The 14046-nt window shown below is 44.2% G+C and overlaps 1 protein-coding gene across 2 annotated transcripts in view; it reads right to left on the reverse strand.

The window, feature by feature from the left end:
- Nucleotides 1-11530, reverse strand: part of acvr2ab (activin A receptor type 2Ab) — a 42211-nt gene extending 30681 nt beyond the window's left edge. For both annotated transcript variants that reach the window (XM_028011412.1, XM_028011411.1), the window contains exon 1: nucleotides 10633-11530. In XM_028011412.1, the coding sequence (XP_027867213.1) occupies nucleotides 10633-10687 (55 nt within the window). In that variant the 5' untranslated portion in view covers nucleotides 10688-11530. The remainder of the gene's footprint in view (nucleotides 1-10632) is intronic.
- Nucleotides 11531-14046: the final 2516 nt, after the last annotated feature.

Consider the following 14046-nt stretch of genomic DNA (forward strand, 5'->3'; position numbering starts at 1 on the left):
AGTTGGTGTTCAGGTATTAATCTTCCAGTAACACATAATTATCAAGTGATATTTTCACATTTTCTGTCAACTTTAAACATTTTTTAACTCAAACACAATGGGTCGCTGGATGAATGACTGCCTGATGCCACCTGGCTTAGCAAGTTTTCTGGGGAAATTTTGTTGTTCTTGACATTTGATGCATTTCAACCTCTCTTCTAGGTATATTTTGGTTTTTAAATCCAGTTTTCCATAAAGTTGAGGTTAGGAATTTGGGAATGTTGCTGGCTGCACTCTTTAAAAATGAATCTGAATTCATGTTTAAGGTTATTGTTCTGCTGGAGCATTCAGCTCTTTCCAAGCTTCAATTATTCAGGCCTCACAGCATGATGCTGCCACCGCCATGCTTGAGAGTTAGTACAATGTTCCCAGATTTAAAAGTGATGTACTTTTAGTCGACTTGATCTTTGGAGTTTCTTTTGTTTTTACCTTAAGATCTTTAACCAGTTCAGGAGAATGTTTAAGTTAAATATTTATTGGAGTAACGCTCAGTTCTGATTTGCTCGTCTTCTAGACTTTTGGTGAGAAGTATTTTGGTTGAGGATGATTTGGTTGAACGATTATTCCCTCTGGTTTTGGATGCTGCGCAGCTGGAATCATTTATTTGCTCTTGCATTTTCATTTTTGCACAGTTGTTATAATGCGTAACCAGGGTAACAAGGTATTGTTTGTTTACAACCCGGAGCAACTGATTAGCATCTTAAAAGCTGAAGTATCACCTGACTGACAAAAACAATTCCAGAGAAGTTGACTAAAACGTATCTAATTTTTATTCTAATTTTTAAACTGCTGATCTCATCCAGGACATGTTATTGTCATACAGTAACAGTCTTTGGTCAGAGGCGTCTTTAGATTTGTTGCAAGACTGACTGCTACTGGAGATCCTTAATGACATAATGACTCCTTCAAGAAACTTTAATGATGAGTTGCAACATTTATTAGAAGGGTGTGTGGATACATATAAGCCTGTTTATATAATATAAAGAAAATCAATAAACGTCTGCAGTTACTTCATGCATTCAATGGTCACTAAAGTTGTTTATTGTATGATGGTTTAAATAAAAGATGAAGAAATGTTTAGATAAATCATTAAACGTCTGAGCAGGACTGGATCTCCTCAGGTTGTTCGCAGGTTCCGGGTTATATAATCCCACTGCTTCCATGTTTTCCCACCAGCAGCTGAGGCTGAGCTGTTAGGTAGGAGAGGACTATCGCTGGTTTACAGTCCAGTGTTTTCACAGAGCAGCCAGGAACTCTCTAGAGTGCTACATTAACGCTCAATCAGACGTTGTTGTGACACGGTAGGGGTGGCTGGCTCGCCGGAGCCGCTCATAAAGACACCAGTCTTCCCATGGCAGCGAGGGGGGAGGGACAAGAGGGGGCATTAAAAACCAACACACTCAGCAACTGAATCCAATCCCTCTAATCCTCGCTGGAATGCCCGAGCCCATCCGTCTCCACCTCAATTAGCGCTGATGGAGCTGCTGGTCGGACAGGTCTGCAGAGCACCTGGGTGTCTCTGCAGCAGAAGCGCACGCATGATACGCTGCATACCGTGCTGCATACCGCGCATTCTTCACAGGAGGAGCCTTTTAAAGTGCCTCCTTATCTGTGGTAGGGTACAAACTCCTTACACTCACGTGTTCACGTGCGGCATCTTCAAACCAGAAATCGTTTTTTTAAGAGATCAGGGTGAAATCCACACTGCAGAATTATGATCTGAATTCCCGCCCCGCTGTGAGTCATCACATGAAGTACGCCGTCTCCTTCACGACCTCGCTGACTTCTGCCACTATATATTTAGTGGAAACTAACGACAAGCCCGTCACGAGGCTCCGCTGCCAAAAGAAAATCCAGGCACTGCTGGGTATTTTTAATTGGGATTAGATTACAGGTAGAGCAACAGGCTGATGATGAGCCCACAGCATCACCAGGAGACAGCCGAAGACAAAGAGGTGGAGGAAGGCGGAGGAGGGTGGAGGGGGGAGTGTGACGCCCTCCAGAGACCCTGAAACGAGAGCATGATGAATGTACAGCTCACAGTTTTTAATCAAGGATCAAAGCGAGCCCCTTTGTCGGAGCAGCCAGCCTGTCTAGACTCAAACTCTCCCATGCACATAAAGCAACATCTGCAGTACGCATTAATTACAGTAAAAGGCCGCTCTGGACCGACGCATCAAGATAAAACGCTCCTCCAAATCTAAAAACTCTCCAGAGTCAGGGTGCTTTAGAAATCTTTATTCACACACACAGAACTCCTCTAAGGAGGTAAACAGCATGTGCAAACATTACTTTTTTGATTTGGATATCGGCACGCTGAGAAATCTCCATCGATTTGGTTTTCCTCTAACAGCAGGTTAGAACAAATCTCTGCTGCTCAGGAAAATCCCCTCAGCAGCAGATAAACTCCTCTGACTGCAGCAAAGGTTTGTTCACTTGCATTAATGCAAAAACAAATCCATTTCAGTTCTTACAATAAGAAAAAGTCTAAATACCCAATAAAATATAAAAAGTGCTCCAACTGTGGCAGGACCAGTCAAAACAAGCAGCAGCAGCGCCAGCTGCTTTGGGGTGGACGCTTTGAGTTGAGCTGATTTCATGATGAGGAAACAGTCAGGGCTAGTTGGGCCCGATGGGCAGAACCGGGACAACACCGGGCCTTAACAAGTACACCAGTGCCACTGGACCCCATGAATAATGCAGGAGGACATATTATAGATAGAGGGAGGACGTATCTGTGGGAAGTGGGAAAAACATCGCAGTAGAAAGTTGAAGATAAGAAAGTGTAAAGATTTAGATGCATCACTAGTCAAAAAGCAAGCTCTGCACTGGCGGCAACACACTTAAATTCATCTAAACACAACATTTCTTATTTTAAAAAATCCTAATTTGTCCAAATCCAGAATGAGCAGTTAAAACGACCCCCGATGAACATAAAAGGTAACAAACATGCAGGTGTTGGCAGCTTTTCCCACCAGTAACTACATTTTGGTTTGTCTTGTTTTATAAAAATAATTGTTTTGTCACAGGATATGACAATCTCATTTTGACATAATGACTTCATTGTGTCGAGATAATAAATGTTTGAGTTTTATCATCTTATTAGGTTGATAATCAACTGATTTATGATGTTTTCAAAAAAAAAAATGGTTTAGTTTACCTAGTCTTTCAATTGTTGTTTCCATGACAACAACCCATTGTTTGCTACCACAAAATATCATCACAAAAATATAACTACATACTGTTTATTCTTGGTGTAATTACATTCAGCCTCTGAGGAAAAGAGAAAATTCACAACAAAGTCAAATATGTGGACTGAGTTTTAAAACCCACTTTTATTTATTATTTACTTTTTCATACTTGGAAAATGTTAAAAATCTATTTGGTAACTCTGAAAATACTTATTATTATTGCAATTTCAACTGACTTTTAAAATCAAAAAGTGAGCAATAACAACCTTTGGTCAACACGTGGTGAAATGGAAAGAGAAGCGTCTTCAATAAGTAAATATTCACCTCAGAAAAGCATTTCAGTCCCATCATGTCTTCTAATAATTAAACATATGAGGGAGGATGTCACAAAGTTTGTTTTCTATTGCAGCAACACTGGAGATTAAAATCTCCATTTTAATAATAATTAAAAAAATGAAGCCATCACTCTGGCCGTTTGTTCTAATGTCTGTCCATATGAATGGATGTGAGCTGAATAAACTGGTTTATGCGCTGACACAGTTTCCTGACACGAAATGGGGAAGCATGAGGATTAAGACAAATCTTCAGAGTGGAGTTGCACGGTGAATCTCTGGACGTGTTGTCTGGGATGAAGTCGCACGGTAAATATTTACCGATCTGCAGTTCAGGCTCGCAGCAGAGGTCGCCTGTAAAACTGATGATCTGGGGCGGATTACCAGCTGCTCGGGGGGAGGAACGTCGTTTAAAAAACGTTTTACCTTTCGTTATTCTGACTGAACCGATTATTTCTTGTCAAACTAGAATTCTGACAAACAAGAGATCTGTTTTTTCCCTCGGTTCCTGAACGCATCATGCAATTAAACTCAGTTTTTTAACAGCTGCTCCAGGAAAGCTGCAGCACTGATCCAGCCTTGCAGCAAGAAGGTCCTGGGTTTGAATCCTGGTTCTTCAAGAATGTGTGGGTTCCTCCCACAGTCCAAACATATCATCTTTATGTTAATTTACCTTTATAAAACTGTCCTTAGGTCTTCACTTTCAGAATTATAAATTGCAACATGAGTACAGCAGACAAATATTTGACTGGTTTATGATTAATGAGCTGTGCATGGTTACAATTACATGATTAAAAACTACAACAATCCCACAATAAATTGATGTTTTTTTTCCACAAATGTAATACTATTTTGTATTTTCAATCAAATAAATTTTTACAGCTGAAAATAAGTCTCCAGTAACGAGCAGAAAAGCACTACAACCTAGTGTTAAGGTTTTATTGCAATAAAATATTTTAACTTTAAAACTGAGAATAAAAAAAGAAAATGTTTTTCTATGTTGCATTTTTATTATTATTTTGTGTTTTCTGATGAGGCCCAAATACATTCAGAAACAATAGGTGGTGCATTTGTGCAAATACCAAAATGCAAATACTGAGGGAACAAAACAGATAAATGTCAGATTTCTGTCATAAAGGCCATCAGCATTTTGTGGTTGAACTCCAACTTCATGGTGCATTCAAGAACATGCCGTGAACTAGATTGTCTAGATTTAGACAGCTTCAAGTTGATTTATGTCTTTGAACACAATGGTTCAGTGCAAAAGTATTTTATTTATCCCAGAAGGAGATTAAATGTTATAATTTTTATCATCAAATTATTTTCAGTCATTGTGGATGGTGATGCTGTGGGAATGAAGGATCTCTGGTAGCAGTCAGTCTTGCAACAAATCTGAAGATGCCTCTGACTGAAGAATATTGATGTATTACATCTCATGAGAATCATGACTCAATCCACGTGTACTGGATGAAACTATCAAGCTCTGCTAATCCGCCTCATTTGCTTGTATTGCTCATCTTTAAATCTCTGGTCATACGGTTAGCTATGGTTAGTTAAAATGCTAAAGTCGAGGATCAAAATGTGGATATAAACTGACAAATTAGTGAACAGACGGACAGTCTTAAAGTGATTTTTTAAAAACCTCTAGGCACAAAATTAAACTTTAACAATGATGTGTCGCCTCAGTAAAGTGTTATTTTGATATTTAAGGAACCGAAATTGGACTAGACCATTTCTACTTTAATGTTCTGCCTATTTTAGCATGAAGAGCAGCTTACTTGGGATATTTCTGAAAACCAACAGATATATAGACATGGTTTGTCATGGCCACAAGCCATGACAAACAAACTTAACCCTTACGCGTTTCTTTTGGCCTCATCAGATGAAAATCCCTGTTGGCTAAGTGCTCTGCCCTTATCACCGGGTTCTTGGTGCCATTGTGAGCGGTGCCAGTTCCACTCGGCTTTCCCAGAGAGTTATTATCCCACTCTGAGTGGAAACCATTCATTTCCCCACTTCAGACGGTAATGAGCGAGTAGAATAATCATCTGCTGCACTCTGCAAAACACAGACAGCACCTGGCTCACACTCGGAGCAACCCCAACTATTACCCGATTTGAGAAAGCTTTTCATTTTCACCCAAACGCTCGCAGACACTCGAGGCACGTCCCTGTGAAACTATCCCACTGCGACGTGAGAGAATGTTTTCACCTCCCATCCTTCCTCTACTTCTACAGTTAAGCTTTAGCACTGATATGCCACGTTTCTTTTCCAAAGCAGTTCAGAAAATTCTGCCTCCAGGCTTAATTTCTGTTGTGCAACCTCCGATTAGGCAATTCCCACTTCCAAGCCGAAGCATCAGGTAACACAAAACCGTCACTTTGAAAACTGCAATCTCAAATCCCTGATCTGCAAATCCAGCAAACCCAATATCACCAGTCTCGGTCTGCAATGGTGACTTTCTTGTAACGTCTCCTAAATATTTGGAGTTAAAAAATAAAAGACTTTTAGCATCACGCAAAATTTGACTATCAATGCCACGTAGACAATGTTGTACAAAAAAACACAACAAAAAGGGAAGAAAAACCAAACAGCACTTTGTGGTTGACCTTGTTCTGTTCGTCACCACTTCGCCACACTGGTGGGAGGTTTAACTTTAGGAAAATGAGGACGTAGAAAGAGGAAAGGGGGTGTAAACTGTAACTGTAAACCTATTAAAGTCTAACATACTATGACTAACAGACATGGGATATTACTCATTAATTTCATAAAGATGAGTTTTAAAACTGCAAAAATATTCCATGACATTGTTCCTGCAGTTAAAAATTGTTTCCAAGTCACCCAAACATGCCTAGAGCATCATTTTTATCCTTTTCATCCTCATTCCTCTAAATAATTTTGAGTGTCATTTTATTCCATCATCCAAACAGTCCATTAACTTTCAAAAATCACATGCCGGCCCTTCTTCTCCTCCTGTTTCCATCACACATTGGAAATAATTTTCATCTTAATTTCCAAATGTAGCTGAGATATTTAAAATACAAAAAAGCGTCAAGGTAGAACATTATTTGATGCTAATTTAAATGGTGAATATATCTTCTACAGCAATAAATTATCTTCTGGCTGAATAAAAGAAACACACCAATCACTAAAAAGAAAAAAATAAAACTTACAGAATATCTTGTTATAATATCTAAAAGTTTGAAATCAAGCATGTAGTATTTAATAACTCTGCAATTTAATTTTCAACCAAAAGACTACTTCAACAATAAAAAAAATCCATGCCTTCTAATTAATAAGTGGCTGAACGTTACTTGTGGTGTACCACAGGGTTCTGTGCTCAGTCCAATACTTTTCATATTATATACAATATAATGCATAATCACTTACTTTTTCAGTGTATTCAGTAGAACAACTTCTTTCACAATGTACATTAAAAAAATACAACAAACAACTAAAGTTCTTTTATTTTGCTGCTGCCATTTCAGGTAAAATAACTAAAATGTAGTTGCAATACGCTTTTAATTCTGCCTCACCAGACTTCATTCCTTTTTGTTTGCACTTGCTCAACAAGTGAATATACTGAGAATGAAAAATATATCCTCCCATGGGCCCACCACCCGTGGGAGGGGCCAAAGGGGTCGGGTGCACTGTGTGATGGGTGGCGGCCAAGGGAGGGGACCCTGGCGGTCCGATCCTCGGTTGCAGAAACTGGCTCTTGGGACGTGGAATGTCACCTCTCTGGTGGGGAAGGAGCCGGAGCTAGTGCGTGAGGTCGAGAGGTTCCGGCTAGAAATAGTCGGTCTCACCTCGACGCATGGCTCTGGTTCTGGAACCAGTCTCCTTGAGAGGGGCTGGACATACTTCCACTCTGGAGTTGCCCAGGGAGAGAGACGTCGGGCAGGAGTGGGCATACTTGTTGCTCCCCATCTCGGCGCCTGTACGTTGGGGTTTACCCCGGTAAACGAGAGGGTAGGATCCCTCCGCCTACGGGTGGGGGGACGGGTTCTGACTGTCGTTTGTGCTTACGGGCCGAACGACAGTTCAGATTACCCACCCTTTTTGGAGTCCTTATAGGGGGTACTGGAGAGTGCTCCTCCTGGGGACTCCCTTGTTCTGCTGGGGGACTTCAACGCTCACGTGGGCAACGACAGTGAGACCTGGAGGGGCGTGGTTGGGAGGAACGGCCCACCCGACCTGAACTCGAGCGGTGTTCTGTTGCTGGACTTCTGTGCTCGCCATGGATTGTCCATAACGAACACCATGTTCAAGCATAAGGGTGTCCATATGTGCACTTGGCACCAGGACACCCTAGGCCGCAGTTCGATGATCGACTTTGTCATCGTTTCATCGGATCTGCGGCCGTATGTCTTGGACACTCGGGTGAAGAGAGGTGCGGAGCTGTCCACTGACCACTACCTGGTGGTGAGTTGGCTCTGGTGGCGGGGGCGAAAGCCGGTCAGACCTGGCAGGCCCAAACGTGTTGTGAGGGTCTGCTGGGAACGTCTGGCGGAATCCCCTGTGAGACGGAGCTTTAACTCCCATCTCCGGCAAAACTTCGAACACGTCCCGGGGGAGGTGGGGGACATGGAGTCTGAGTGGACCGTGTTCCGTGCCTCCATTGTCGAGGCGGCCGATCGGAGCTGTGGCCGCAAGGTTGTCTGTGCCTGTCGCGGCGGCAACCCTCGAACCCGTTGGTGGACACCTTCGGTGAGGGATGCCGTCAGGCTGAAGAAGGAGTCCTATCGAGCCTTTTTGGCCTGTGGGACTCCGGAAGCAGCTGATGGGTACCGGCGGGCGAAGCGGCATGCGGCTCGGGCGGTTGCTGAGGCAAAAACTCGGGTGTGGGAGGAGTTTGGAGAGGCCATGGAGAAAGACTTCCGCACGGCTTCGAGGCGATTCTGGTCCACCATCCGGCGTCTCAGGGGGGGGAAGCGGTGCAGCACCAACACTGTTTATAGTGGGGATGGTGTGCTGCTGACCTCTACTCGGGACGTTGTGGGCCGGTGGGCAGAGTACTTCGAAGACCTCCTCAATCCCACCAACATGCCTTCCACTGAGGAAGCGGAGCCTGGGGACTCTGGGTTGGGCTCTCCAATCTCTGGGGGCGAGGTCGCCGAGGTGGTTAAAAAGCTCCTCGGTGGCAAGGCCCCGGGGGTGGATGAGATCCGCCCGGAGTTCCTTAAGGCTCTGGATGTTGTAGGGTTGTGTTGGTTGACGCGACTCTGCAATATCGCATGGACATCGGGGGCAGTTCCCCTGGATTGGCAGACTGGGGTGGTGGTCCCCCTGTTCAAAAAGGGGGACCGGAGGGTGTGCTCCAATTATAGAGGGGTCACACTCTTAAGCCTCCCTGGCAAGGTCTATTCAGGGGTCCTGGAGAGGAGGGTCCGTCGGATAGTCGAACCTCGGATTCAGGAAGAGCAGTGTGGTTTTCGTCCTGGTCGTGGAACACTGGACCAGCTCTACACCCTCAGCAGGGTCCTGGAGGGTGCATGGGAGTTCGCCCAACCAGTCTACATGTGTTTTGTGGACTTGGAGAAGGCGTTCGACCGTGTCCCTCGGGGAGCCCTGTGGGGGGTTCTCCGGGAGTATGGGGTACCGGGCCCTTTGATACGGGCTGTCAGGTCCCTGTATGACCGGTGTCAGAGTCTGGTCCGCATTGCCGGCAGTAAGTCGGGCTCGTTTCCGGTGAGAGTTGGACTCCGCCAGGGCTGCCCTTTGTCACCGATTCTGTTCATCACTTTCATGGACAGAATTTCTAGGCGCAGCCAAGGTGTTGAGGGGATCCGATTTGGTGGCCTCAGGATCTCATCTCTGCTTTTCGCAGACGATGTGGTCCTTTTGGCTTCATCAGATCGTGATCTGCAGCTCTCGCTGGATCGGTTCGCAGCCGAGTGTGAAGCGGCCGGGATGGGGATCAGTGCCTCCAAATCCGAGGCCATGGTCTTGAGCCGGAAAAGGGTAGAGTGCCTTCTCCGGGTCAGGGGGGGTGTCCTGCCCCAAGTGGAGGAGTTTAAGTATCTCGGGATCTTGTTCACGAATGGGGGAAGAAGGGAGCGGGAGATCGACAGGCGGATTGGCGCAGCGTCTGCTGTCAAGCGGGCGCTGTACCGGTCCGTCGTGGTGAAGAGAGAGCTGAGCCAAAAAGCGAAGCTCTCGATTTACCGGTCGATCTACATTCCCACCCTCATCTATGGTCATGAGCTTTGGGTCATGACCGAAAGAACGAGATCGCGGATACAAGCGGCCGAAATGGGTTTTCTCCGTAGGGTGGCTGGGCTCTCCCTTAGAGATAGGGTGAGAAGCTCAGTCATCCGGGAGGGACTCAGAGTAGAGCCGCTGCTCCTTCACATCGAGAGGAGCCAGTTGAGGTGGCTTGGGCATCTGGTCAGGATGCCTCCTGGACGCCTCCCTGGTGAGGTGTTCCGGGCACGTCCCACCGGGAGGAGGCCCCGGGGAAGACCCAGGACACGCTGGAGGGACTATGTCTCTCGGCTGGCCTGGGAACGCCTCGGGATTCCCCCGGAGGAGCTGGAAGAAGTGGCTGGGGAGAGGGAAGTCTGGGCCTCCCTTCTGAAGCTGCTACCCCCGCGACCCGACCTCGGATAAGCGGAAGAAGATGGATGGATGGATGGATGAAAAATATATAATACACCAACAAAACCCACTGCAGAGCTTCATTCAAATCACAACCATTTAATGTTAAATTTGGACTTATAATCTATTTATTCCCACTGCACAGTCCTTCCTTATACAGCCTCTTATTGTTTCCTAATTAACTTAAACTAAACAGACCCAATTTCTAGCAACATGTCTCACTCAGAGCTCCACAAAGGCCCCTTGAGGGCCTTAAGGCCCCATCTTGAGCTGACTAAATATGAAACATGCACAGCCACACAAGTGGGCTGCAGAAAAGGTTGAGGGAATTTGTTTTTTCCACCCTCCTTTCCTTCCCACACGTCTGCGTTGTGTTGCATTCAATGCATCCTGCAACAAGCTGTGCATTGCATTCGGCAGAGGTAATAAACATTGCATTATAAGACCAGGCATAACCTCGATATACCCACCTGAAGAGCAGGAGATGAGGAAAACGGCTATGGCCAGTTTTGTAGCGTCTCCCATTTTCCATCCGAATGTGTCCACAAAAAAATGGTTTTATAAAAGCTCAGATTCCACAAAAATTAAGAAAAAAATTCTCAAAAACAATCTAAAATTGAATGTCTTGCTGCCCAAAGAGGAACAGTCTCTGGAAAATGTGCATATTTAAAGAAAATGGAGGCTAAATCCAAAATATTCCAGGTTACAAGTCCCAAAAACAGGAGAGGGGGAGAAGGGAATGCTGGGTGGTATTTCCAGGTTTTACAGCGAAGCAATGGAGGGAGACTTGGTGGCACCAGTGCCAGTGTTTTCATACACTTGCGAGGTCAGCAGCAGCATTATGGGCAGACAAACTGAGCCTTTAGGAGAGCGGCGCAGAGAGCCGAGCCACAGCCGGGCTGGGCTAACATCCATCGGACTCCACAGTAAGCGCACTCGGGTGCTTAATCAAACTTCTCCTCGGCGAGCTCCGGAACATAGCCGTAAAATATGACTTCTTTCTTTCTTAAAAACACCACTTCGTAGTCTTCGAGTTCAAAATTGTGGGTTTAAAAGCAGTTTCTGACGTTTAAATCCGTGTGGAAGCTTGCGCTTCGCCCGACTGTCCGACGGGGCTGCCCGGCCACAACCACAGCCAGCTCCGGCCGCTCCAGCAGGGACACAACCGATTAAAGGGCTCCAAGCGGAGTGAAACGCTCCTCCAAAGTGGGCCAAACAACCGCTTCCGACGAAATAACTCGATACAAGGAGCGAAAACCGTGTTTTATGACAGAATAATCGGACAAAACTACAGTCAATCCGTGTAGGACGAGCTGGATTTTCCAAGTCCGTCTCCTCCTCGGGTCGGGACAATTTCAAGATGGAGTCACTGATCTGCGTCAGCTATGCCAAGTTGAGCTGTCCCGCATCCGGTAATGATTTTCAAAGTAAAATACAAGGTAAATACTTTTTCTTTTTTTCTAAATAAATACCAATAAAATGAAAATGTTCAAGAATATTTAATATCTATTGCAGAATGTAAGTTTTTATAGTCTTTTCCATTTGTTTGAAAGCTAACCTGCCAACAAGCTGGGAATATTGATTTTGAATGTTTTTATATATATAAACGTTGTCATTGGAAGTAAGAATTTCAAATTCCAGGATAGAAAAATCATCTGCAATTGCTGCTGTAGTGGCAATAATAATTTGGACGCTCAGAAGATTTGGGCAAAGGTTTGGCCAAAGTTTCTAGCAAAATGGAGCTGTAGCATGTAGGAATAGCTATCAGAAATTGGATTATATATTTGAAACATTAAATTTTTTTGGACCATTTTTAGGAGAATAAAAGACTACGGCTCATTGGAGCCCTGGTATTAGTTGGAGTCAGGATCACAACAGTCTACGAATACCTAAGATACTTGAGACCCCCCTCTAAATACTCTAAGAATATTTTAGAAATGTGCTAAAAAGAAAAATCCCAGAATATGGGAATTTTCCCCAAATATTTTGAAGTTATGTTCCATAGAGAACTCCACAAATATTGAACCAGTGGCGTTTGTTTATTAATTAATTGTGATGTTTTCTGAAAAACCCTTTTTTATATTTATTTATACACTAAAATATCAATTTAGTTGGTTTTTGCTCAAGTTTTGACATTGCGCGAGTTCTACTTTTACTTTGGAGGTAAAATCCGCACACTTCCGGTAGGAAGCTGAATAACTCTTTGGAGCTTGTTTGAGCGGCTTTACGAGCTTAGGGATTGTTTTGTTCGGGAAGGCTGCTTGTTTTATACTCTGGTTTGTCCCGATGCGACAAAAGATGGGCGGTCCGAGCTGGAAGGTTCACTTTTTCATTAAAAAAAAACCCACTTGTAATAACATGCAACATATTTGTAAGTAAATTGCAACAATAAACTTGCATTTCTTGCGCTACATGGAGGATCTAATTAAATAAGGAGAGCTTATGGGGCATTTCTACCATAAAGGAAAACCCAGAATGCAAACTATCCTTCTTCTAACAAACTACCAAGCGTATGTCCATCCAGCAACCCTGTTGCTTAACACAATCTGCACACATGCTACAGCCTGCAGCTATGTGCTACTATAGGTCACATATTGGATTTCAACATGGGTTGGGTGCTAAGTAATAAATGCTGAGAATGCCATTAAGCACAGATATAGGCTTGGCCTGCTCCCAAAATCTGTGTGACACTAATCTCCCTAATAGCCTGGAGCAGATCTCCAGCTATAAGCGCTGCTCAGGGATTAGGAGGTCAAAGGTCTCGGGGGATTTCTCCGCTGTGCTGGAAGCTGAGTCACCTGTTCTACATCGGAGCGTTGGCTTTCATCTCCAGCAAGAAAAAAACCCCTCGCTCCTGTTTCTTGAAGCTGGAGAAAAAAGTACAGGCCAGTTTGTGGTGAAGAAGATGATTTAAATCCAGTAGATGCAGAGATTTTCAGTCTATTCCTGGAAACCCAAGCTCAGGAAAAGTAAAAGTTATTTCTCCTTTTATTTATCTTGGAATTACTCTGTGTTTATTATGTGTTAGGTGAGGCTAATATTACAACAATAGCCTTATACGCCAGCTACTGCAGATGTGGTTGCAGGTAAGGTTTCTTCCATCCTGCAGGAATGCATACACCAACCCTCCTGCAGCTGCATTTTCCTTCACTTCCTCAAACTTCTTCTCATAAAAAAAAAAGAGTATGACTTTCTTGTGGAAGTGGCATGTTGTATCCATCTCCCTTTGAGTGGGGAAGACCTGCCATCCTGGTCTTGGAGATTTATTGCCCATGAAGCTAATCCCATTACTCAACTATCAGATGCCAAATCTCCTCTAATGGCATTACATGGGCCTGAATTACGTATGATGATGCTTGCTGTGGAGGGCTCAGCACATATTCCTTACTGGAACCACTGGTCCTTGTGCAGAGTAACCCCATGGCTCTGCAGCTTAATGGACTCCGTATTGAGTGTCAAGGGAAGTCAAATTTATCGACAAAGGGCTTTTAACAAAAAGCAGGTTGCTCATAGACAGCATGGCAGAGCAACAAAGGATGTAAATACATGTGAAACTGAGAGAACGCAGTGAAATGTTAGCAATCGAGGGTCTGTAACGTGTGACAGTGGGAGCTGCAGGGCAGCACTGAGGCCAAGTGGACACAGCATGAATGATGAATGGAAAGATCAGGTTTCAGAGCTCAAATCAGGCTGCAATGTTGCTCCTAAGGGTCATGTTTAATGGTGCTGCGACCCGTTTCAAGGTTAGAACATGATGGATGCAATAAGACATCATGTTAGTATGAGTAGAAACAGCAAAATCAGCATTCGAGACTAATATCTCTGCAAAACAAAGCTAATTATTGAAAATTATGGAAGAAAATTGGTCAAGCTAATGTCAAATG

The sequence above is a fragment of the Xiphophorus couchianus genome, chromosome 24 (assembly GCF_001444195.1).
Source record: "Xiphophorus couchianus chromosome 24, X_couchianus-1.0, whole genome shotgun sequence".
NCBI classification, from domain to species: Eukaryota; Metazoa; Chordata; class Actinopteri; order Cyprinodontiformes; family Poeciliidae; genus Xiphophorus; species Xiphophorus couchianus.